We start from the raw sequence: 23,376 nt of genomic DNA on the forward strand, positions 1-23,376 counted from the left end.
ACAAAAATATATCTTATTGTAAGATAAGAGAAATACTCTCAATTTTCCTAGTGAGATAAATGTTTGGAGATGAGATTCCCTTATGTAACTTTCCAGTCATAAAAATGCATCACTGAAATAGGAAAAAAAACTTGGTCCTTTGATAATAGAAAATATTACTTTTCAAATTTTGTACACAAATAGTAGATAAATATGGTGTTAAGTATGTATATCCTAGTTTTAGAGGTCATGCTTATGGACTGGTGATGAAATACATGTAAATATTTTTCTTTGGAAGTTCTTTAGTTGGTGACTTCTATACCTAATACATTTTCAAAAATTTTATATAAAAATGTCTAATAAAAGTTTCTTACAAAGGGCAGAAATTGGTTACTTTTTTATTCTTTATCTCACTTATCTTTTTTGGTGCCTGTGTAGTAAACTCAATTTTCTGTATTTGTAACTATGAATTTCCTCTTACATTGGGGCCTTCAAGCCAAAATTCCTTCCTTCCTCCCTGCCCCCTTTTTTCCCTCCTTTCCTTCCTTCCTTCTCTTTCTTTCTTAAAAGTAATCTCCACCCTAAACACAGGCTTGAATCCATGACCCTGAGATTAAGAGTGGATGCTCCACTGACTAAACCAGCCAAGTACCCCAACCAAAATTCTTTTAGGAACAAATCCTAAATTAGTCATTAATTTCAGCCTGAATTGTTTTGATAGGCAGTTCCTAGTTTACCAAAAATTTATTGTAAATTACTTTTATCTTATAGATTAAAATTAAATTAAATTAAACTAAAATTGAGTTCCTTCAACTGAAGTCTAGGTGAGAGGCTCTAGGATCCTTTCCCTTCTGTTCTTCTATTCTAGATCTGAGACAACTCCAAAGAACCCTAATGTTTTCAGAGATAAAATTTTAAACTATCCTCTAAACTATATGGATTTCCCAATTATAAGATCACTTACTACTACCATTACCTACCTTTTAGCTTCCACCCCTAAGTCCATGCTAATAAAGCTCAGTAAAATGTAATAGCAGTGTTTAAGATGAGGTTAGACTAATACCAGAGTCAGTAAAACGTATTGTGCAATTTGATTATAACCATGTGAAAATGTAATTGCATACAATAGAAAAGATTAGAAGTCCTTTTAACAAATTGTAAATACTTTTATTTATGTTCATTGGGTGCTTTTTAATGTAAAAATTGTTGGTGTAGAATAAATCTTTTTTACAAGGAAACTTGAGCCCTTGAAGTACCTTGAAAGTCAGCGAAGAGGGAAGGTAAAAGTTAAGAGTTTAAGAAAGCTACAGGAAGCAGACTGGAATACTCTGGAGTTCTCTTTTATTCATTTATTTTTATACAACCTGAAAACTGACCAGGTAGAAATTTATTTGGGAGAGTAAAATCTTTTAAAATGCATATGTCCCTGAAGTCATACTGATTATTTGGCTTTTATTGTGATTTGATTCAATCAGATTGTTTTCTGAGAGTTGATTGGGACTCTCAAAGCACTCAGAAAAGTAGGTCTAGAGGATACTGGGTGTAGGGCAGGAAACTTGGAAGATAAACAGTGAAAAGTGAAAACAAACTTTGTCTAATCTAATCATGCCTAAAAAAGAAAACAAAATCCCCTTTTTTTCCTGTTGGTTGACTTTAATAATGCAGGTTCTCCTAATTCCAGGAGCTTCAGCTTATGTTTACTCCTTTTGGATTACTTATACTAGGGATGTAATCCATTTCAGGGGACAGGCATGGGAAACTACCCATCATAGAAGCACTGCTTCTAGAAATAAGTGTATTCTAAATTCTGAAAAGGTAACTTATGGCCAATTTTTGTAAACTAGGAATTGCCTATATAGACAATGTAGGGTGAAATAAGTCAATAGAAATCATCTTTATCAGTTACAAAAAAAAAAAAAAAGAACTTCCAAATATAACATGACCAGTGCTATAGTGACATGAACTATAACTGACTCTTAGTCGGCTCCAGCTGCCATAACAAAACACCAAAGACTGGGTGGCTGAAGCAATAGAAATTTATCTGCTATAACTTCTCGAGGCTAGAAGTCTGAGATCAGATGCCCACACAGTCAACTCCTGGTGAAGCACTCTTCCTATCTTGCAGGCAGCCACCTTCTCATTGTATCTTCACATGACCTTTCTTCCGTGAGAGCAGGAGGTCTTATTAGGGTCCCACACTTACTAACTTACTTAGCTCTAATTACCTTCTTATAGGCTCTATCTCTAAATATAATCACATTGGGGGGTAAGCCTTCAACATATGAATTTTGTGGAGACAGAATTCAGCCCATAGTAGACTACTTAAAAATTATAAGCAATTACCATTTTTTTTTTAAAAGAAAACTTGAAACTTATTAGGCACTGAGATCTCCTCTCCACCCCCAGCCTGTGGCTTTCTTTGTGAAGTACATAAAATGGGAGCATATTCTCTTTTGCTTTAGTCTACATTTTGTCTATTATATGACTATAAACATGAATTGTATACATTGATCACCTAAAGTACTGGCTGTCAAAGAAGAAAACCTACAACCTTCATGGATGGCTAGCCTTTAGAGCGTGATCAGTTTATATATAGGGCTGTATTTAACACAGCTTTACAGATGAAGGTGATTTAGGCAGTAAGTCAGCAGATTTTACCTATAAAGTTATGTTTAGGCTCTTAGAGGTCCTTAGGATACATCATTATTGGAATAGCAAAAATAAAAGTTCAAAATAATACAGAATATAGTTATATACTATTTTATCCTGCAAGATATTATTACGGAAAAAAAATTATTATAATGGGGTCTTTTGGTACTAATTGCAATAAACCACTTGGGATAGAATCCAAGTCAAACTGACATTAAACCAAATTTTATACTAAGCTAGATCACATTAAAGTTGAACTTCAGTGTGTTTTAATTTTTACAGAATTTATACTGTATAATATCAATCAAGTCTTGTCCTTGAGTTATTATGTCCTTAAAATTCAATTATTGATTTCTAGTTTTATATACAAGTACAAAATGAATGAAAAATATTAATGCTAACTGCTTTACATAATAAATGTACTAAAATTTTGTAAATAAATATTTTTGGAAAAAAAAAGCCTAATTTAAAGGCACAGAAAGTATAATCTACCCATGAAAATATCCCATAGGGTTCGAAATTAAAGTGGACCAGACATGGCAGGAATTTTTTGATGTGCTATACAAAGCAGATGCAGAAAATTAACTTCATGAATGAGAAATGAAATCATAGCTTAAATGTTTATTAAACTATAAATGAACCATCAGACCAGCTTTTGTGAACCTGTGCATGTGTGCATATTACATGCCAATTATGATCAACTAGGTTGTATAACAAGAAAGTTCATTTTCTTTTTCTTTTCTTTTTTTTAAAATTTATTTATTTATTTATGATAGACACAGAGAGAGAGAGAGAGAGAGAGAGAGAGGCAGAGACACAGGAGTAGGGAGAAGCAGGCTCCATGCCGGGAACCTGACATGGGACTTGATCCCGGGACTCTAGGATCGCGCCCTGGGCCAAAGGCAGGCGCCAAACTGCTGAGCCACCCAGGGATCCCCCAAAAGTTCATTTTCAATGGACAACTTCTGGATTTATCTCCCTGCCTAATATCCAGTCCTGACACAGGCTTATGGCATACAATAGCAATAACAACAACAACAAAATAAGAAATGCTGGGACTACTGTTTTTATATCTGAGAGTATTTGTGTGACCTTTTATATTTTTAAGGATTCTGGCAAGAAGTTAATGTTAGGCAAACTAAGTACAATTCTTCGTTTTAAATACAAAACTACTCCTTAAGGACTCTTTTGAAGTGAATAAAAATATGCCAAGGGCTACTTTTACTACCACTGAAAGAATGTCTTGCCCTAATGCCAAAAACAGTTTAAGTGATTTTTAAAAATAATTCTGAAGAGAAAGAGAAAACAATTAATTTATTATTTAAAACTCCCATAATGGTAAATGTGGCATGTGCATTATGTCTAATGTCTTGAATAAGGAAACCTTCCTACAAATACAAAAAAGCAAAATCCATTTTCCATATTTTAATAGCAAAAAAGAGAGTTAACTACTGTTAAAGGACACCAGCAATAATATTTGAAGGTTAAAAACAGATGAAACAAAAAAAGAGAGTTCTGAAAGTCTTAATAATAATTCTTTCTACTTTTCTTTCTGGCTTAAGGTTAGATTTTGTTTTTAAATTTCCAAAACATAGTGAAGGTTATATTTAAGAACAACTTAATGATTGCACTACAATTCTGAACAACCATTTGATAGAGTTTTAGCAACATTTTTATAGAATGACGCCTTTGAGAATTTAGAATTACTGTCATTTGGGGATGAAGAACAAGAACATCCCTCTGTCACCATCAGACGCCTAATGACATATAGTGCTTTTGTCTTTAGTGTTAGATTTCTGAGCCTTACCTAAATACCTGGGTTTAATTCTAACCTAAATGAAAGGGCACAGTAATTGGGTATGCTTATTTCCTAAGTAATTATTCTAGGGGCGCCTGGGTGGCGCAGTCGGTTAAGCACCCGTCTTTTGGTTTTGGTTTGGGTCGTGATCTCATGGTCATGGGATTGAGCCCCTCATTGGGCTCTGAACTCAGCCCAGAGTCTGTGTGGGATTCTCTCTCTCTCTCTGCCCTTCTACTCATGCTCTCTCCACCTCCTCTCTCTGAAATAAATCTTAAAAAAAAAAGGAAGAAAAAAAGAAAAATCCGTCAATTTTCTAAAGTTGCTAGGTTCACTTCTTTTAACCAACAAAACTTATGCTAAAGCAAGTTAGAATTAAGTTATATACTAGTATTACCCTGAAGAATATGCTGATATAGGGATATTATGTTAACAGTTTATAAGGAAACACCAGCTTTACACACTTGAGAGTAAAAAATAGTTTATACCTTTAACAGGAAAAAAAAATAAAAATAGGGATTACAAATGTTTATCAATATAAACTAGCTGAAATAAATACAGCATGTAACTATGAAATTCAGTTTGGCTTTAAAGAACATACTATTAAGACTAAAAAAATGAATACACATGAAACACTGTATTCATAAAATCTAAGCCAACTGTGGATATTTTCATATTAAAGACCAATTATTAAATAGACTGAATTTGATGATTATAAAAAATATAACAAAAATGACTTATTGAGCACTTGCTATGTACTTACAAGGATGAGTCCCTTATGGTAATTGCTTCATCTAATCTGAAACAGATCTATGAAGTAGAGAATCTTATTAACCTTATTTACATATAAAGAAACTGATCACATGGTAAGAAATGGGTAAACTAGGCATTTGGATTTAGATCTTTCTCATTCCATAATCCATTTGCTTAATTATAATGCAGTTTTGTATGTAAAAAAAATATTCTTTTTAACTTTTTTTTTTTAAGATTGATTTATTCATTAGAGAGACAGACTGAGAGAGAGGTAGACACAGGCAGAGGGAGTAGCAGGCTTCTCACAGGGAGCCCAATGTGGGACCCGATCCCACACCCGGGATCACAACCTGAGCCAAAGGCAGGCGCCCAACCGTTGAGCCACCCAGGCGTCCCTAACATTTTTTTTTTTTTTAAGAGGAGAGAAAGAGAGAGGAGGGGAAGAGGGACAGACAATCTTAAGCAGGCTCCATGCCCCGTGAAGAGCCAGAAGTAGGGCTCAATCACACAACCCAGAGATCATGAACTGAGCTGAAATCAAGGCTGGATGCCTAACCCAAATGAGTCACCTGGGTACCTGGTAAAAAATATTCTTAAAAGAATAAACAGTTTTTACATATATTTGTGGCATTCTTTTCATATACGGATCAATTAGAATTATTAGAGAAATTAGTCTTCCGGGGTACCTGCGTGGCTCAGTCAGTTAAGCATCTGCTTTCAGCTCAGGTCATGATTCTGGGATACTGGGATCATCCAGCCCAGGGTTGGAGTCTGCTTCTCCCTTTGCTCTTCCCCTTGCTTGTTCTCTCTCTTTCTCTCAAATAAATAAATAAAATCTTTAAAAAAATATTAGCCTTCTATTACCTTCAAATAACCAAACAAAAATATCCAACTCTACCAGAATTAATAGCATGCTTTACACATCTTTTTAAAATTGTGTTCCTCTCAAGTTAGTAGGACCCCTACATTTTATAACTCTTTTGAAGATGAAGAAACACAGATTAAATGTGCAAAAATTCTAGGGAACCAGCATGTGTCAATAGAGACTGTGAATCTGGAAGGAGAAACAAGGCAGAATGTTGTAATGCTTAAATCAGCATTACCACTAGCCTGAGTAATTCTTCATAGATATGGATTAGCCTGGAACCCAGGTTTGGGGACTAGATTATTAGGTCTTGACTAATTTGTTGCCTTGATACACTGCTTCCTTATAAAGGGTTTCAGTACTCGGTTATAAAATACTCTATTAAGTTTGTTGCTAGCCAGCCTCTCATTCAATGTCCATTTCCTTTCTGACTAATGCTTCTTGTAAGCTAACAGCAGCTTTAAACATCTGGTAAGGGGTCAGTAATACAGGTATCACAACACAAGGTGTTCTGGAAAATGATTTGCTTTGGTGTAAACATCCTAACTAAAGTAGCCTTCAGGTAAGTTGAATTAAGATTCTTTGTATTGCCAGTTTGAGTAGCAGCTGAAGTTTGGAAATACAGAGAATGTTTACATCTCCATATGTTGGAAGTTTTAAAAACTGTACATTAAAATGAACATGATAATCTCGTAACTTTCACTTACTTTCCTAACAAAGAGTTTAGGGAAAAAGACTGGTGGCTTATTTCTATTTTACAACACTTTTTATCATAATGCCTCCAGAATCACAGGTATTAAACTTGACTGTTTGTAAGGAAGTTGAAAAGCAGAGAAACCAAAGTTCTCAGAAAAAAAAAAAAAATTACTGGGAATCTCTGAGCAGGTAAAACTTCCATTTCCACTCAGTAGAAAATTGTGAAAATTTGCTAAGGAGAATCTTTATTAAAATCTGAATTCTATGCACTGTCAGTCTTCTAATCCTATTTTTCTGGTGCTACAATCAGGATCGCTAGGTCACAGTTGCAAGTAATATAGAGACAGTGAATGAGACCCTAAAATCCCAGGTTTCTAGAAACACAATAAAGGAAACAAAACCATGTTATGTATTTATGGACTTTAGGGAAGTCCATCCCTAAGAGATTCCTTATACAATAAATTTAATCTATGATAGGTATATAACCACATAGATTTTCAAAACTAGAAAGGATCACAGAGACCATATTTCCACTTCCTCTGTTAAAATATGAAAACTGGGTTCTAGAGATGATAACTGATTTGACTCAACCAATACTGTAATACATGGCCAAGGTAGAATGAAAGTTCAAGTCTTGGCTTTTACAAAACTTCTTGACTTAGTATGTAGATTGTAAAATTGTGGGCACAGGGGAAGGGAAGGGGTCGTGGCCTGGCTTGAAGTTACAGCCTAAATATCTGCTTTCAGTATATGCTGACTTTTGCTCTGAAGGTTCTATCACAATTCATTTGCAACAGGGTAGCCACATTTTAGCAACTGAAAAGAGCTGTGGAGATTAAATTTGTAAAATGTACTTTGAAGCACATGTTGGCCCTAGGACCTTATATATTCAATGTTATATGTGATAAGATGGCTCAGAGGGCATGATGAACCTGACTTTCAACATTTCAGTCATTTATACCAGGTGCTGCACCTCACAGCTGGTTTTAATATTGCACAAAAGATATCTTTTTTTGTTGTTTTAAAGAAAGGCAGATTGTGCACTGCCTCGTTTGTATGTGTCTTGAGTCTTGGAAGCTTGACTACCCTACATTCTCCTACAAATGGTACTTGAGAGCTTGTCTGGAGGTTCTAGCAGCGGAGCACAGTGACTCGTATACCTTTGACCAAAGAAGGGTCCTCTTCAACTGAATGCACACTTTTGTGAGGGATACATGTGGAGTGGTAAAGGAGGAAGATATCCGCCTAGCTAGCCAGATCAACTGAATCAATCCTAATGATCAATGGGGTGACAGATGTCGCAGCCAGATCACCCTCACATCCAAAAAGACATCTAATATTTCCATCTCCCCCAATAATTTGTAATAAATAATGAATTCCCATAACTTATCTCACTCACGAAACATGTTTGTCCAAGGGTTCATGAAGCAAATCTTTTTTTTTTTTTTTTTTTTCATGAAGCAAATCTTAAAGACCCAGAAAGTAGTTTGTCTACTTGGGATGTAAAATCTAAATTTCTTTATTCAATGAATACATAGCAACCTTCTATAAGCTGCTGTGCTAGGAACCCTGAGGGATATTTAAAAGTGGATAAGCCAAATGAGACAGCCTTATAGAGATGTGAAGATTGTGTCCATACAAGGATGCCCAGCTGAGGGGGTGAATAAAGACTGAAATGGGGACTTTATGAAAGCTCAAGCTCTGTTTGACAAACCTTTTGCTCTGGCAGGTAACTGTCATCAACTGGGGCAAAGGAGTACCTTTTTCCAATTCACATAATAGTGCTGGATAGACTAATGGTAGTTTTAAGTACAAAACGCTACCAATCTTTTGATGACACAAGTTTGATCACAACATTTTTTATTAACTTTTTCAATGGCTCCCCAATGCTTAAAGGAGAAAAGCAAGTTATTCAAGGTCCTTCATATTTGTCTCACCTACTTTTCTTGTTTTATCACCTACTACTTTTATATGCAGACTACTTCTTCTAGTCATATTTCAACCTTTAACCAAATCTAGGACGTACCATGTTCTTTTATGCATCTCTGCCTTCCTATCAGCCTGAAATGCTCTCTCCCCATCTCCACTTGACTTAGGGAACTCCTATTTACTAATTAATCCTCAGATCAACTACCCTCTCCCTCAAATCCAGCTAGCGTGAGTCATACCCACTTCTTTCTCCCATAGTATTCAGCACATCATTAGATCATGCCACATGAACACATGATATGGAACTTAGTCATTTTTATGTTTTCCCTTCAAAACTGCCAGTCTTATTTTCACCATCTGGAAAATACAGTACATGAATAAAGAAAACATAGTTCCTAACTTGAAGTAGCTTACACTTATTTGGGAAGTTGATAACAGGGTAACTATAAAAATTATCACATATAAGATATGTACACCTAAAAATGTAAAGATGTTTCATATCTGTTGCTTAGTTTGCTAAGTCACTGTCCATAAGAGTAGGCAAATCTTACTAAAGATTCAGATATGTCAAAGAGAATAATGAAACACTTTCAAAGACTCCTCAGTTGACTCAGAGGCATGAAGAGATCATGAAGAATCTTTCAGGAGGAGTTGAAATATTTGGTTTCTGGTCCTGGGTTTGTCAGTTATTCACTGTGGGACTTCAGACAAATCCATTGTTTTTGCTTGGCTCTAGTTCTCTTGGCAGAGCACTGTTCCCAAAGGATTAAGATACTCAAATCAATAACGTGTACAAAAACACACTTAAAACTAGAAAATGTCACTTTAGGTGAATGTTAAAATTGACATTTTTTGTTGGTAGAATGACAGATTCAACACATAAATTTGACTCATCTAACATTAATATCCACTGAGTGTAAGATACTGGCTGCTTCGCTGGACTCCAAGGAGTAAAAAAAACTGGTTTCCATTGCAGAGAATCTTACAGTTTGTTTTGGGGAGACAAGGTGGCTGCTCACATTAAAATAACTATCAGGAAAAAATGTACAAAGAGCTAAACAAGTAAAACAGAAATCAGCGTAAAAGAGGTCAAAAAGAGAAGTCACTTCCAAGGACCTGACTTCCAGTGATCATGATGTTCTAATGACAAAGCAGTGATTTTGGTAGGTTGTGTAAAAAAAGAGTATTTTGAAATTCTGGGGCATAGAGTTTTAGGATAAATGCACAAAAAGGAGTAGAGAGATAACAAAGATCTCAGAAAGGAACAGTAGACCAGTTGGTTACAGCAGTATGTGTTCACAGGGCAGTTTCCAATTAAGCAGGACAAGTAGGCTGCAAGACAGTGTACAGGAGGTTGCTAAGTACTGTGTACTCTGCTTCACTCTAGGGGCAGGAACACTGCGGCCAAGCCTCTGCTCCCTAAAAATATTAACCAGAGGGCCTGAGACAGGCTAAAAGGTCTCCTTTATTATTATCTCAGATGCATTGTTAGATAGAGTCAATCTATGCCAAATTCAAATACACTGATCCTGATTTTTAGTTTTGGGAAAACTGCCACAAGAGACTTCATGTAGGTAGAGTACAGACACCCTAAATGGCAATGATTTTTTTTTTATATATATTTTCATTTTGTTAGAGAAAAAAGAGAATGTCAGAAGGAATGTTAATCAGCAAGATAGAAAATTAATTTAAAGTTCTCTCTTTATTGTGACTAGAACCTTCTTGAATTAATGAAGCACATCAGAAGGTAATTTTTAAATGTCAAGCTGGCATTAAGACCTTGAGCAATTAGACACAGAAGGGCAGAGACTACAAAACAAAATCTAGGGCAAGAGATGTGATTTAGTAAAACAAGAATAAATAGACTTCACATGAAGTTAAAGCTTTTTAAAAATATAGGGTAAAATGTATTTAACTCTAACAAATTGCTTTAAAAAGACTTTCTAGCACTAGGTCACAAGATTATCCTAAAAATCACCATATTAAGCAGATGCTATATTCTTTAGAAAAGAAAAAGAAGTAACTCATTTATAATTTAGCTTTCAGATACATTTATCTGGTTATTGAGACAATGCAAAACATTACCATCTTCTAGCAACATCATCCAATACTTCAGTGGTAAATATAAATACTGAACAGATAAGAGGAACAAAGAATAAAGGGATGTAACATTTAGGAGGCACTCTTCATGTGTCACACACTGTTTCTTAGTGCTTTTATATTTATTTATTACCCCATTTAACCCTCAAAACAACTGCAAACACTTAATTTACAAATGAGAAAACTAAAGTCCAAAGAGGTTAAATAACTTTCCTGATGCCACTCTGAAAGAAAAAGACTACAATTTAAAAGTCTTACTCAAATGCACCACCAGAATTCTTTTTTTGTCTTCCCTTTACTGCCTCTCTTGGAAGTTGAATCCTCAAATCTTGATGTATGAAATAAATGCTATGATTGCCTAAATTATTTATAAAATCTATAACTGAAAAAAAATCTATAACTGGTACCTGGCTCTTAGACATATTATCAATTTCACTTAATGAGATAATCACTAACAGAGGATAACATCCAAATGCAAATAAACATTAAACTCAAATTTTACAGATACTAGTTGTCAGCCTAAGTCAGCAAATTCCTACACAGAGAGGAAATTATCTTACTTGTCACTTCTGTTCCCAAGCACATGGTGCATGGGTAATGGGACCGGTTATGCCTTTCATGTGCATATATTTGTGACTCTTGATTTCCTGTTGGTGGGTAAGATAAAAGTTTTCCTAAAGTAACTAAGATAATTGAATAAAAGACAAATGAAAAAATGAAATGGAATCTGCTACAAATAACTTAAAAAACAAAAATCAAAGCAAAAGAAAACAATAGCTATAACCAAAAAAGACTTATTATTTCCTCCTGAACTGAATTCCCATCTGCTTTTAAACGGCAACATGTTTTTCTATTAACTGGGAGCTACAGCCAAGAAGGCAAAGACAATGAGGTTCTGGCCACCCGGGAATGGCAGGCACAGGGATGGCTGAAGGATGCTACCTGCTTTTAGCCTCTCTGTGGAGGCTGCTCCTTAGTGACCCTATTCCTCTTCTAGCTGGCAACAAATTTCCCCTTGGAACTCTCCTGAAAATTAAGAAATAGTGCAGTTCTCTATACCCTCTCCAGGGAGGGAAAATAGATTGGGGTGTAAGGGGCTATTTGAAACACTGGGCCTGTGTTAGCTTTTAAGAAACAATGTCGACTGGGCAAAATAAAGCACTGGGTTGAAAGAAAATATTTTTAAGTAGTAACTCTCCTCTATCTCAGTCATTAAAAGTACCTATATCGTCTCCAATCACTCTCTACAGCTTTTGTTGTTCTTTCTTTCTTTTTTAAAGTAAGTTCTATGCCCAACGTGGGGCTTGAACTCATGACCCCCAAGATCAAGAGTCTCATGATTTACCTCTGACCCAGCCAGGTGCTCCTCTCTACAGCTTTTTGATTTAAAAATAAAAATAAAAAAATACTCACTACAGTTAAACATTTTATGTTTCTAAAAGACAGACACTGGTGTCAATAATTTCGTCATCTCTGGCTCATCTGGCCAAATTCTTGTTCATATAGCTAATAGTGTATAAATTAATATATAATAAATACATCATTATATGAATGATATATGAATGAATAATATTGATGATACTACTCTCCTGTGAAGACAACTAATTTATCAATATTTTCATTTTATACCAAAAGTGGACAATGACACACTTTCTAAATCTGAAAAAATAGCTATGGCTGTATCAGGGTGTATTGCTACAAAGTTAGAGGGCTCTCCTTATGATAATGATGAAGGAAAGTCCATTTTTCCTAAACCATAATTTTAAAAATCTTTTTTCATTTTCAGTTTGTTAAATGCTTGTTAAATATGTACTATGTAATGGGTTTTGTGCTAAAGGTTCTGGCCTTAGACTGAGGAGGAAATAAATTAGTTACATCAGTGGGAAAGCACTGGGTCTGTAGGAGTCAGGTGACTGAGGTTCCAGCTTGAATTTGTCTTATTGGTAAAACAAAAACAAAACTTCCAAACTAATTTTGGCTTTCACCAATGCTGTAACCATTTTCATTCTGATGGAAAGAGGTGGGGGGAAAGATGGGATCTTATATTTTATTTGAAGCTCAAAGTCATATATCTTAAATTTCCTATTTATTATTTTTAAAACTGTTAAGATAACCATAGTTCTCTTAAAAAAATAAGGCTCCTGTGTGAACTGCTTAAATAATTAGACCAAAAAAAAAAAATAAAAAACCCACAAAACAAACAATATGGAACAAATCTGTCTTGCCTAAATCAAAATTCCAGAACTAATAAGGTATAGCTCGGAATAAAATTTTATGAAGCTGTAATGGATTACATGTATATAGATTATAATTAGACCAGGGTGGGATATACTTCCCTCACCCAACCATTATGGGACCCAAAAGTGTAATTCAAGGAGGGACAGAATTTTCTTTTACTTTTCTCTGTGACTATTTTTAGAAGATTTGATATAAAAATTAACCAAAAATGAATGTGCTTATATAATAGATTGAATAAGACAGGTACTACATAAGAACTAGCAAGCTGGTACAATAATTCCTGGCACCAAATGAGTTTTTTCCTTTCAGCCAAACAGAACCTCACTGGCTTTGATTTTTGTTTAGCACTTCTATGTTACTAGTATGATTTACTTCAAAGTGAGAAAGGCACATTTATACCTTGCTGACTGCTCTTCCATTTCACTCTGCTCAACTGAAAGATTTATGGTTTCTTCTCTTTGCTGTTTCCCATAAACTAACATATCATATACGTGATCCAGCCCTTGGTCTCACATCAAAAACTGAATTCTAGAAATGCTGGGGCAGTCATTTAACAGCAACTATATATTCATTTTAACTTAATGGACAGTCATGTCAAGAAGATGTTCATAAGGATTATTTTTTCAGCTAGGACTTTAAAAAAATGTATGTATTTCAACTGCTTCTCGAGGTAACTTTCTACATGATTCCCCCACTCCCCTCCTGCAATGAAAATGAAAATCCTACAGGGGGAAAATCAAATGTACACACTTCATAGCTGAGACAAAATAATGAGGAGATTTGGGATTTATTTTGGTTGCTGTTATTAGCTACGACTGAATGATACATTCAGCCCAATGCTACACGTGAATTTACCTACAATACTCTCTGAGTACGCTGTCTATTATGTATTAATCTCTTTGGCTTTTTAAGAAGACAGATTATAAACAATAGCAAGCCGACAGAAGAATATGGAGTCTCAGTCTGCTGGATAATTCAGAATAAAATGAATTTATAATTTCTTATTTAAAAAATATTAATTTCCCAGTATAAATCTGTGTCAGTGGTATTCAGAAGATATTTCTATGTTGAGGACTACAGTCTGTCCTTTTTTGAGAAATGCATGTAGAAAAGATGCACAATTCTTTTAATGGAATTTTATTTTGTAAATAAAAATGGCCTAAGCAAAAAGTTGCTAGGGACAGGAAAAAAAGTTTCATATTTTCACAGAGGTCTTGCTGTTCACAGCTAAGGACAGACTGTCCCTTTTATAGCTTTTATTTTTTATTTATTTTTAACTTTTATTTGAGAGAGAGAGAACATGAAACAGGGGGCAGGGGCAGAGGGAGAAGCAGACTCTCCAACTGAGTAGGGAGAGCCTGATGTGGGACTGGATCCCAGGACCCTGGGATCATGACTGAGCCCAAGACAGCCACTTAACCAACTGAGCCAGCCAGGCGCCCCCTTTTACAGTTTTTATGAGAGAATTTTTGTTAATATATAAGTAAACCGACAAAATTTTCCAAAATGATTAAAGGTAGTAATAATATAATCTCTCTGCCAAGTCCTGCACTTCTGAGCACTTGTATGATATCCTAATTTCATTTTTATGATCTCTATAAGAAAATAGTATGTAAAGTTGTGTACTATTTCCATTTGATAGGTCAAGAAATCAAAACGTGTGAATAGTTGGAGCTGATGTATCAAGAAACCCCAAAGAAGAAACTTCTACTTCTAGTCCACTGTTCTCCCCACTATACCATGTTAATTCTCTGAAGACTACTTTTTGAGAAGTAACAGAAGCCAAGTAAAAACAATTGAGATATAATAGAGGCCGGGTAAAATGCAATTTAGTGATTACCTGTCATTTTTTTTTTTTTGATTACCTGTCATTTAGTGCATTTCCTGTTTTAAGATTTCTTAACATACAGTTCTTTCTTTTTCTTCTTAAAGATTTTATTTATTTATTCATGAGAGACACAGAGAGAGAGGCAGAGAGACACAGGCAGAGGGAGAAGCAGGCTCCATGCAGGGAGCCCGATGTAGGAATTGATCCCAGGTCTTCCAGGATCATGCCCCAGGCCGAAGGCGGCGCTAAACCGCTGAGCCACCCAGGCTGCCCAACGGATAGTTATTAAAACAGTTGGCAGGAAGCAATCTTTTTGCTAATGACCCCAACCCGCTGCTTTCCTGCCCCCAAGGTATCTTGAGGAGAACTCTCTTACCTCCGCTCCTGAATATGTATCTGTTTGGAAGATGAGTTCATCCAGATTCACGTCATTACTGATTGGCATAGAGTGAAACTGCAGGTTAAGTATTTCCCTTCTTGTCGCTGCATCTGGTAAAGGCACATAGATGATTCTGTCAATTCTTCCAGGCCGCATCAAAGCCTACAGGGAAGATGAGACAATGCAGATTAACCAAACTCAGAACTGACATTACGCATGAAAGGTACCAAAGAAAGGGGGATATCTATAATCTCATGAATAACCCACTATCACCCATAATTAGCACATAAAACAAGTGCTAGTGATTTCTATAATCTATTTCAAAGATTCAAACAAATAATGTTCAAGGTACTTTTGAAAATAGCAAAACAATGCTTCTGAGGGGTTTTCTGCTTCTCAGCAACTGTCAGGTCAATAAAAGAGGTCTATTTTCTCTTAGGGAAATGTGTAATATGATTTGTATTCACTATATCAAAAGACTTTTTTTGGGACTTCCTGCAATAACTCTTAAAATATGGGTTAAGCTGTTTGAGAGAGCCCTCAAAATAGCACAGCTCTGATAAAAGAGTACTTCTAGACCTGAAGTAGTCAAATGAACTTCCTTCATATTTTATTGGAGCCTAATGCCTAAATTATCTTAGAGCTAATGAATTAATCTATTCAGAAAACTTTACTGAGCATGCACTATACATTAGACAGTGTTCTTGATACTAGAAAATTGCATGAATAAGATAGATATGTGTAAAACTGATGGTGGTGATGGTTACATATGTCTGTGGATATACTAAAAGCCACTGAATTAAATATTTTAGATGGGTTAAATTTGTTATGTAAGTTCTATCTCAATAAAGTTATTAAAACAGATACAGATCTAAAATATGTGTGTGTATTAAGAGGCTGGGGCAACTTTTAGTTGGGGTAGTGAGAGAAAGCCTCTCTCGGAGGTAACTTAGGCAGATACCCAAAGGAGTCAGCCTTAGAAAGATCTGGGGGAAGAGTATTCAAGGTATCAAGTAGAGAAAGCAAGAATGACTGATATGTTCCCAGAAAAGAAAAAAAGAAGAAAAAAAAATCAGTGTGGTAGACTGGATGAAGGGAAAAGAGGTAGGAAATAAGGTCCGAAAGATAGTCATAGGCAGATCTTAAGGCCTTAAAAGACCTGGTAAAGACATGTATTCTACTCATAAAGAGAAGTCATTGGAAGGTTTTAAGTAGAAGATGAACTGGTATGATTTATGTTAAAAGATCACTCATGGGGGCAGCCCTGGTGGCGCAGCGGTTTAGCGCCGCCTGCAGCCTAGGGCATGATCCTGGAGACCTGGGATCGAGTCCCACATCGGGCTCCCTGCATGGAGCCTGCTTCTCCCTCTGCCTGTGTCTCTGCCCCTCTCTCTCTCTCTCTCTCTCTCTCTCTCTCTGTCTCTATGAATAAATAAATAAATTATAAAAAAAAAAAAGATCACTCATGGGATGATATGTGTAACTACAGTCCCAGAAGGAAAGAGAAGATTGGGCAGAAAAATTATTTGAATAAAAATGAGTCAAAATTTTTCCAAATTGGTAAATAAACAAATTTAAGGAGCTCAGTGAATCTAAAATTAAATATAAAGAAAACCACACCTAGACACGTCATAGCAAACTGCTGAAAACCAAAGACAAAATCTTGAAAGCTGCCAGACTGAATACAGTGAACAATAATTTGAATCACCAATGACTCTCAATCAAAACAATGAAGGGCAGAAACCAGCAGAACAACATCTTTAAAGTGTTGAAAGAATAAAAATGTCATCCTAGAATTCTTGTACCAGTGAAAATATTCTTTAATAATGAAAGAAAAATTAAGTCATTTTCAGATAAAAAGAGAATGAGAAAATTTGTTTCTAACACAACTGTACTACAAAAAATGCTAAATGACATTCTTCACGTTTAAGGGGAATAACCTAAGATGGAAAATTGATTCTTTAGGAAGAAATGAAGAGCACTGGAAATGAAACACCACAAAACTGTACATGCCTTCCACCTTTAAAACATTACTCTTGGTGCTGACATAATCAGAAATGGCATTTCTTGAAGATTTAAGAGACACTTATAGTGAAATACAGCACATTTCTATATGTGCACTTTTGAATGAAATACCCAGAAAACAAGGTTTGATAGAAGTAAATACAGAAAATAAGGAAGGGGATCCCTGGATGGCTCAGTGGTTTGGCACCTGCCTTTGGCCCAGGGCGTGATCCTGGAGACCTGGGATCGAGTCCCACATCGGTCTCCCGGCATGGAGCCTGCTTCTTCCTTTGCCTGTGTCTCTGCCTCTCCCTCTCTCTCTCTGTGTCTATCATAAATAAATAAATTAATTAAAAAAAAAAGGATTTTACTAAAAAAAAAAGAAAAAGAAAAAAGAAAATAAGGAAGACAGGAACTCTAACATGAACATCTTCTAATTAAAAGAACAAAAAAACATCAAAACCTTGAAAATGTAACTGAGGCCACACATAAAACACTATAGAAAATACCAACATCAAACCTCATATGGTTGCTCTGTAGAAATTAGTTCTTAGAGAATCGGCACACACACACACACACACACACACACACACACACACATCATGATATTCTGTGAGTAATACATTGTCCTCTGTCTCTGAACCAAGAATCTCATGTCTTTAGCCAAGCTCGCATGAAATTGTGGCAGGCTAACTTGTTAGCTTTCTAATAGGGTAAAGTTTCAGAACCTTTATACTTCTTGACATGTATGTTCCTAAAAATGGAGTCTTAAAATAATATAAAACAAAAATTGACAGGATTAAAGAGATAAAAAGATAATTCCACAATCATAATAGGAGATTTTAACTCTTTTCTTAGCAATTACAGAACTACTAGAAAACGAATCAGTAAAGATAGAGAGGATTGAGGATCTGAACAAGACTATCAATCATTGTGACTTAATTGATATTTATTTATGGACCACTATACTCAACAGCTGCAGAATACATATTTTTTCAGTATAATTGGTATATTCACCAAGACAGCTCATATGATGAACCATTAAACAAAACTCAACAGATTCAAAAAAACTGAAATCATACAAAGTAGTGCCCTGACTATAAGAAGGTAAATTAGAAATGAGTAACAATCAGACATAGAGGAAAATCTCAAGCACATGAAAATTAAATAATACCCTTCTAAATCAATCACATGTCAAAGAAGAAATCACAATGAAATTAGAAAATGTTTCGAGTTGAATGATAATGCAAATCTAACAGTCAAGATTTGTGGAATTTGGTTAAAAGCAGTGCTTAGAGACAAATGTATAACTTTAAATGTTTATGGTGGCCTTTCACGAAGATGGCGCCAAAGGCAAAGAAGGAAGCCCCTGTGCCTCCCAAAGCCAAAGCCAAAGCAAGGCTTTGAAAGCTAAGAAAGTGGTGCTGAAAGGCGTGGATCTGAACAGTCACACAAAAGAGAAGATCCAGGCGTCACCTACATTCTGATGACCCAAGACCCTGCGTCTCCAAAGGCAGCCCAATATCCTTGAAAGAGCGCCCCCAGGAGAAACAAGCTTGATCACTATGCCATTATCAAGCTTCCCCTGACTACTGAGTCGGCCATGAAGAAAATAGAAGACAGCAATACATTTGTGTTCGTTGTGGATGTCAAGGCCAATAAGCACCAGATCAAACAGGCAGTGATGAAGCTCTATGACATTAATGTGGCCAAGGTCAACACCTTGATCAGGCCTGATGGAGAGAAGAAAGCATATGGTTGACTGGCTCCTGACTATGATGCTTTGGAAGTTGTCAACAAAATTGGGATCATCTAAACTGAGTCCAGCCAGCTATAAATCTAAATTTTTTCACCATGAAAAAAATGTTTATGGCAGAAGTGAAGTCCAAAATCAATAACCTAAGGTTCAAGAGTAAATACAAGGAAGGAAATAATAAAGATGAAACCAGAATCAATGAAATAGGAAACAAACAATAGAGAAAATTGAAAGTCAAGGGTGGTTCTTTGAAAATACATTTTTAAAAAGATTTATTTATTTGTTTTAGAGAGAGTCGGAGAGAGAGAGAGAGCACATGAGTGGGGGGAGGGACAGAGAGAGAATCTCGAAGTAGATTCCACACTCAGTGCAGAGCCTAATGCCAGGCTTGATTTCATGACCCATGAGATCATGACCTGAGCTGAAATCTGGAAAGATTTAAAAAAAACTTACAATTCTAACCCGATTGAACAAGGATAGAAGAGAGAACAAATCACCAACATCAGAAATGGAAGAGAAGTTATCACTATAGATTCTACAGATAGCAAAAAGAATAAGAGAATACTATGAACAACTTCATGGCAATAAATTCAACAACTTTGATAAAAAGTTTCTTTAAAAAATCCAGGTATCAAAATGAACACAAAATGAAATAAAAAAATCAGAATGGCTCTATATGTAAAATATTTTTTTTAAAATGGAACTGAATTAATTAAAAATTGAATTAATTATGACTTCCACACAAAAGATACTCCAGCCCTAGATGGTTTCACTTCTGAATTCTACCAAAGAAGAAATAACATCACAATTGTACAACCTTTTCAAAATAAAGAGAAGGGAACACTTTCCCAGTTGTTTTAGAAAGCCAGCATAATACTAACTTCCAAAACCTAACAAAGATATCATAAAAAAGGAAAATTACAGATTAATGACCCGTGTGAACACAGACCCTGAAATCCCTAGAAAAATATTAGCAAACAGAATCTCACAATATATAAAATGAATAAATCATCTTAACCAAATGCAACTGGTATAATTCACCATATTAACAGAATAAAGAGGGAAATTCACATGAACATTTTCATATGTGCAAAAAAGCTTTTGACAAAATTCAAGATCCACTCATGTTAAAAAACCTTCAGCAAATTAGTAATATGAGAAGTGGTATAAAAAAACTGGCAGCAAAAAAACAAAAAACAAAACAAAACAAAACAAAAAACTGACAGCTAATATAATTAATGCTGAAATTTTGAATACTTTCTACCTAAGATCAAGAACAAGGTAAAAACTCACTACTTCTACTGAAAAATATAATAGAGGTACTAGTCTTCACTCAAAGGCAAAAGATAAAGGACAAAAGGCAAAAACCGGGCTGGTAGGGGGGAAGGAAATATAGAACTTGGAAGGGGAAAAGCTAAAACTATCCTCATTTGCAGATGACATGATTGTTTATGTAGAAATACTAAGGAATCTATAAAACTACTAGCAAGATTATAGAATATAAGCTGATCATAAAAATTATATTTTATATATTAAGCAGTAAACTAATAAAAATGAAGTTTTAAAAATCCACTTTATGAGAATACATAAAAAGCTTTTGTGACAAAATGTAAGACAGAAATAAAATTAACAAACACTTCACTGGAAACTAGAACACTATCAAGAAAAATTAAAGACCTACATAGAGAAATACTATGTTCATGAATTAGAAGACTCAATATTATTAAGATATTCATTATTTTCAAATTTATCTATAGACTCAGTGCAATTTCAAAAAACTTTTACAAGAGCTTTTTTTAAAAAAAAACTGACAAAATTTATATGGAAATGCAAATGAGAACAGTGATAGCAGGGTAAAAAAGAAAAAAAGTTGAAGGACTTAACTATCTGATTTCAAAACTTATAACGCTAAAAAAATAAGACAGTGTGATAAGGTTCAGAGATCAATAGAACAGATAATGGAGTCCATAATGTTTTTTATTTTTAAGGCATTCAACTAGGAAAGGAAAGCATTAAAAAAATAATGCTGCAATGACGAAACACTATTATTTATTTATAAAAAGGATTGGTTTATTTTATTTTAGAGAGAGAGAGAGCGAGAGCGCGCTTGCAGAGGGGAGGGACAGTGGTAGAGGGAGAGAGAGTCTCAAGCAGGCTCTGTGCTGACTGTGGTGCCCACCTGGTGCTTGATCGCATGATGCTGAGATCATGACCTGAGCTGAAACCAAGAGTCAGATGCTTAACCGACTACACAGCCCAGGTGCCCCTAGATATTCATATTTTAAAAATGAACACTGATCCTTATCTGACATCATATCTAAAAATTAACTTGACATGGATCATAAACCTTAACATATGAGCTAAAACTACAAATTTCTAGAAATATAAAAAAATTAACAAACTCATTTCTAAAATTTTTTTTTTCTTTTCAAAAGCTACCTTTAAGAAAATGAAAAGGCAAGCTACAGGCTGAAATAAAATGTCAATTGGCATATCTGACAAAAAAATTTTGGATCTAAACTATATTAAAAAAAACCTTAAAAATCAATAGTAAGAACACAATCAACAGAAAATGGGCAAAAAAATTCCTTCTCATAAAGGAAGCTATATGGTTGAGAAGTAAATAAAAAGATGCTCAAGATCCCTAGTTATCAGATCAAAGCAAATTTAAACCACAATTTTATGACATCATTATATTCTTATAAAAATGACTAAAATTAAAGACACTGACAATACCAAATACTGAAAAAAGGATACAGAGCAACAAGAACTTATACACTGTTAATGGGAATATAAAATACAACAATTACTTTGGAATACTGTTCACAGTTTCTTAAAAATTTAAACATTTCCCATCATAACAACCATCTATTCTACTTTTAGGTATTTAGCCAAGAGGAATAAAAACATATACCCAGACTTGGATATTTATTCACAATACCCCCAAATTGTAAACAATCCACATGTCCACCAATTCATGCATGAATAAACAAAGTATATATATATATATATATATATATATATATACACACACACACATATAAGAGAACACTAATTGGCAAAAAAAAAAAATGAACTACTGATACACTTAACAACATGCATGAGGTCTCAAATTATTTTGTTGAGTTAAAGGAATCAGCTATGAAAGAATACATATTATATAATTCCATTTATCCATAATACTAGAAAAAGCCAGTCTAATCTATAATTACAACAAGCAGACCAGTGGTAGTTTGGATCCTGAGGCAGAAGAAAAGATGGATTGCCAAGGGGGCAAAAGTAATTTTTGGGAATCGATTGAAATATCCTATACCTTGATTGCAAAAGTGGTCAGGTGGCACCACAGGTTTACATACATGTTTACATTAACTGTACACTTTAAGTTGGTGCAGTTTATTTTTGTACGTAAATTATAGTCAATTAAAAAAGTAGTAACTTGTATTTGTTAGATTCTCAATATTTACCAATCAGTAAATACAAGGGCACTGGAGATGTTCTCAGATTGTCTCTATCAGGAAAGATTACCTCCTTCAACTAAGGAGTTTGAAAAAATTCACATAAGAAGTGGTCAATAAAAAAGAAGAAGTAGTCAGTAAGAGAAAGAATACTTATTTAACAAGCTGTAACAAAATCAAATTTTATGATTTGGCCATGGTGATAGATTGGCATGTATCACAACCAATTCAATCCTATAGTCAACTCTTTCTCTCTTTTAAAAATGTTCTTTACTGGGATCCCTGGGTGGCGCAGCGGTTTGGCGCCTGCCTTTGGCCCAGGGCGCGATCCTGGAGACCCGGGATCGAATCCCATGTCAGGCTCCCGGTGCATGGAGCCTGCTTCTCCCTCTGCCTGTGTCTCTGCCTCTGTCTCTCTCTCTGTGTGTGACTATCATAAATAAATTAAAAAATAATAAATAAATAAATAAATAAAATAAAAATGTTCTTTACTTTATCATGTTTATATGCTTAGAGTTCTAAATAGATTGTTAAAACTCGTGGGATCAATTCCATTGTACCTCATACCACTGCTTCATAAAACACTCCAGTAAATGTTAACAGATGTAATACAGAAAAGGATTTTCTTGTTAAATAATGTTTGGGAAGCAATGGGTAGAAGCAAAATTAGATAGGTTTCCTTCCATATGCAAAAATTTTTGGAACCCATACTAATAGATATTAAAAATATCCAAGAGAAGGCTATAGTAGTATATACAAATTTTATCCCAAATTCTAATCATAAAACATCTCAAAAGCTAATATTCCATTTCACTTTGTAAAATGTTGGTGTGTACTTTTTGCATATGTCTCAAAACCTACAATATGGTGGTGAATGTCTACCAGATAACTATTAATTCTTAAGTTATGTATAAATGGGCAAGTAAAAAATCAGTTGACAAATATAA

At 34.8% G+C, this 23,376-nt stretch overlaps 1 protein-coding gene across 8 annotated transcripts in view; it reads right to left on the reverse strand.

Annotated features, from left to right (window-relative positions):
* Positions 1-23,376, reverse strand: part of AFG2A (AFG2 AAA ATPase homolog A) — a 350,459-nt gene that overhangs the window by 77,482 nt on the left and 249,601 nt on the right. For 5 of the 8 annotated variants that reach the window (XR_012012857.1, XM_072788489.1, XM_072788494.1 and 2 more), the window contains exon 15: positions 15,212-15,376. Coding sequence is in view for 6 of the 8 variants with exons in the window: in XM_072788489.1 (XP_072644590.1) it covers positions 15,212-15,376 (165 nt within the window). In the remaining 2 variants the exon portion in view is untranslated. Of the gene's footprint in view, positions 1-5,170; positions 5,237-9,276; positions 9,422-15,211; positions 15,377-23,376 lie in introns of those variants that run through there. The other 3 variants (XM_072788493.1, XM_072788491.1, XR_012012858.1) reach the window with 3 other exon arrangements.

The sequence above is a fragment of the Canis lupus genome, chromosome 20 (genome assembly GCF_048164855.1).
Source record: "Canis lupus baileyi chromosome 20, mCanLup2.hap1, whole genome shotgun sequence".
Lineage (NCBI taxonomy): Eukaryota > Metazoa > Chordata > Mammalia > Carnivora > Canidae > Canis > Canis lupus.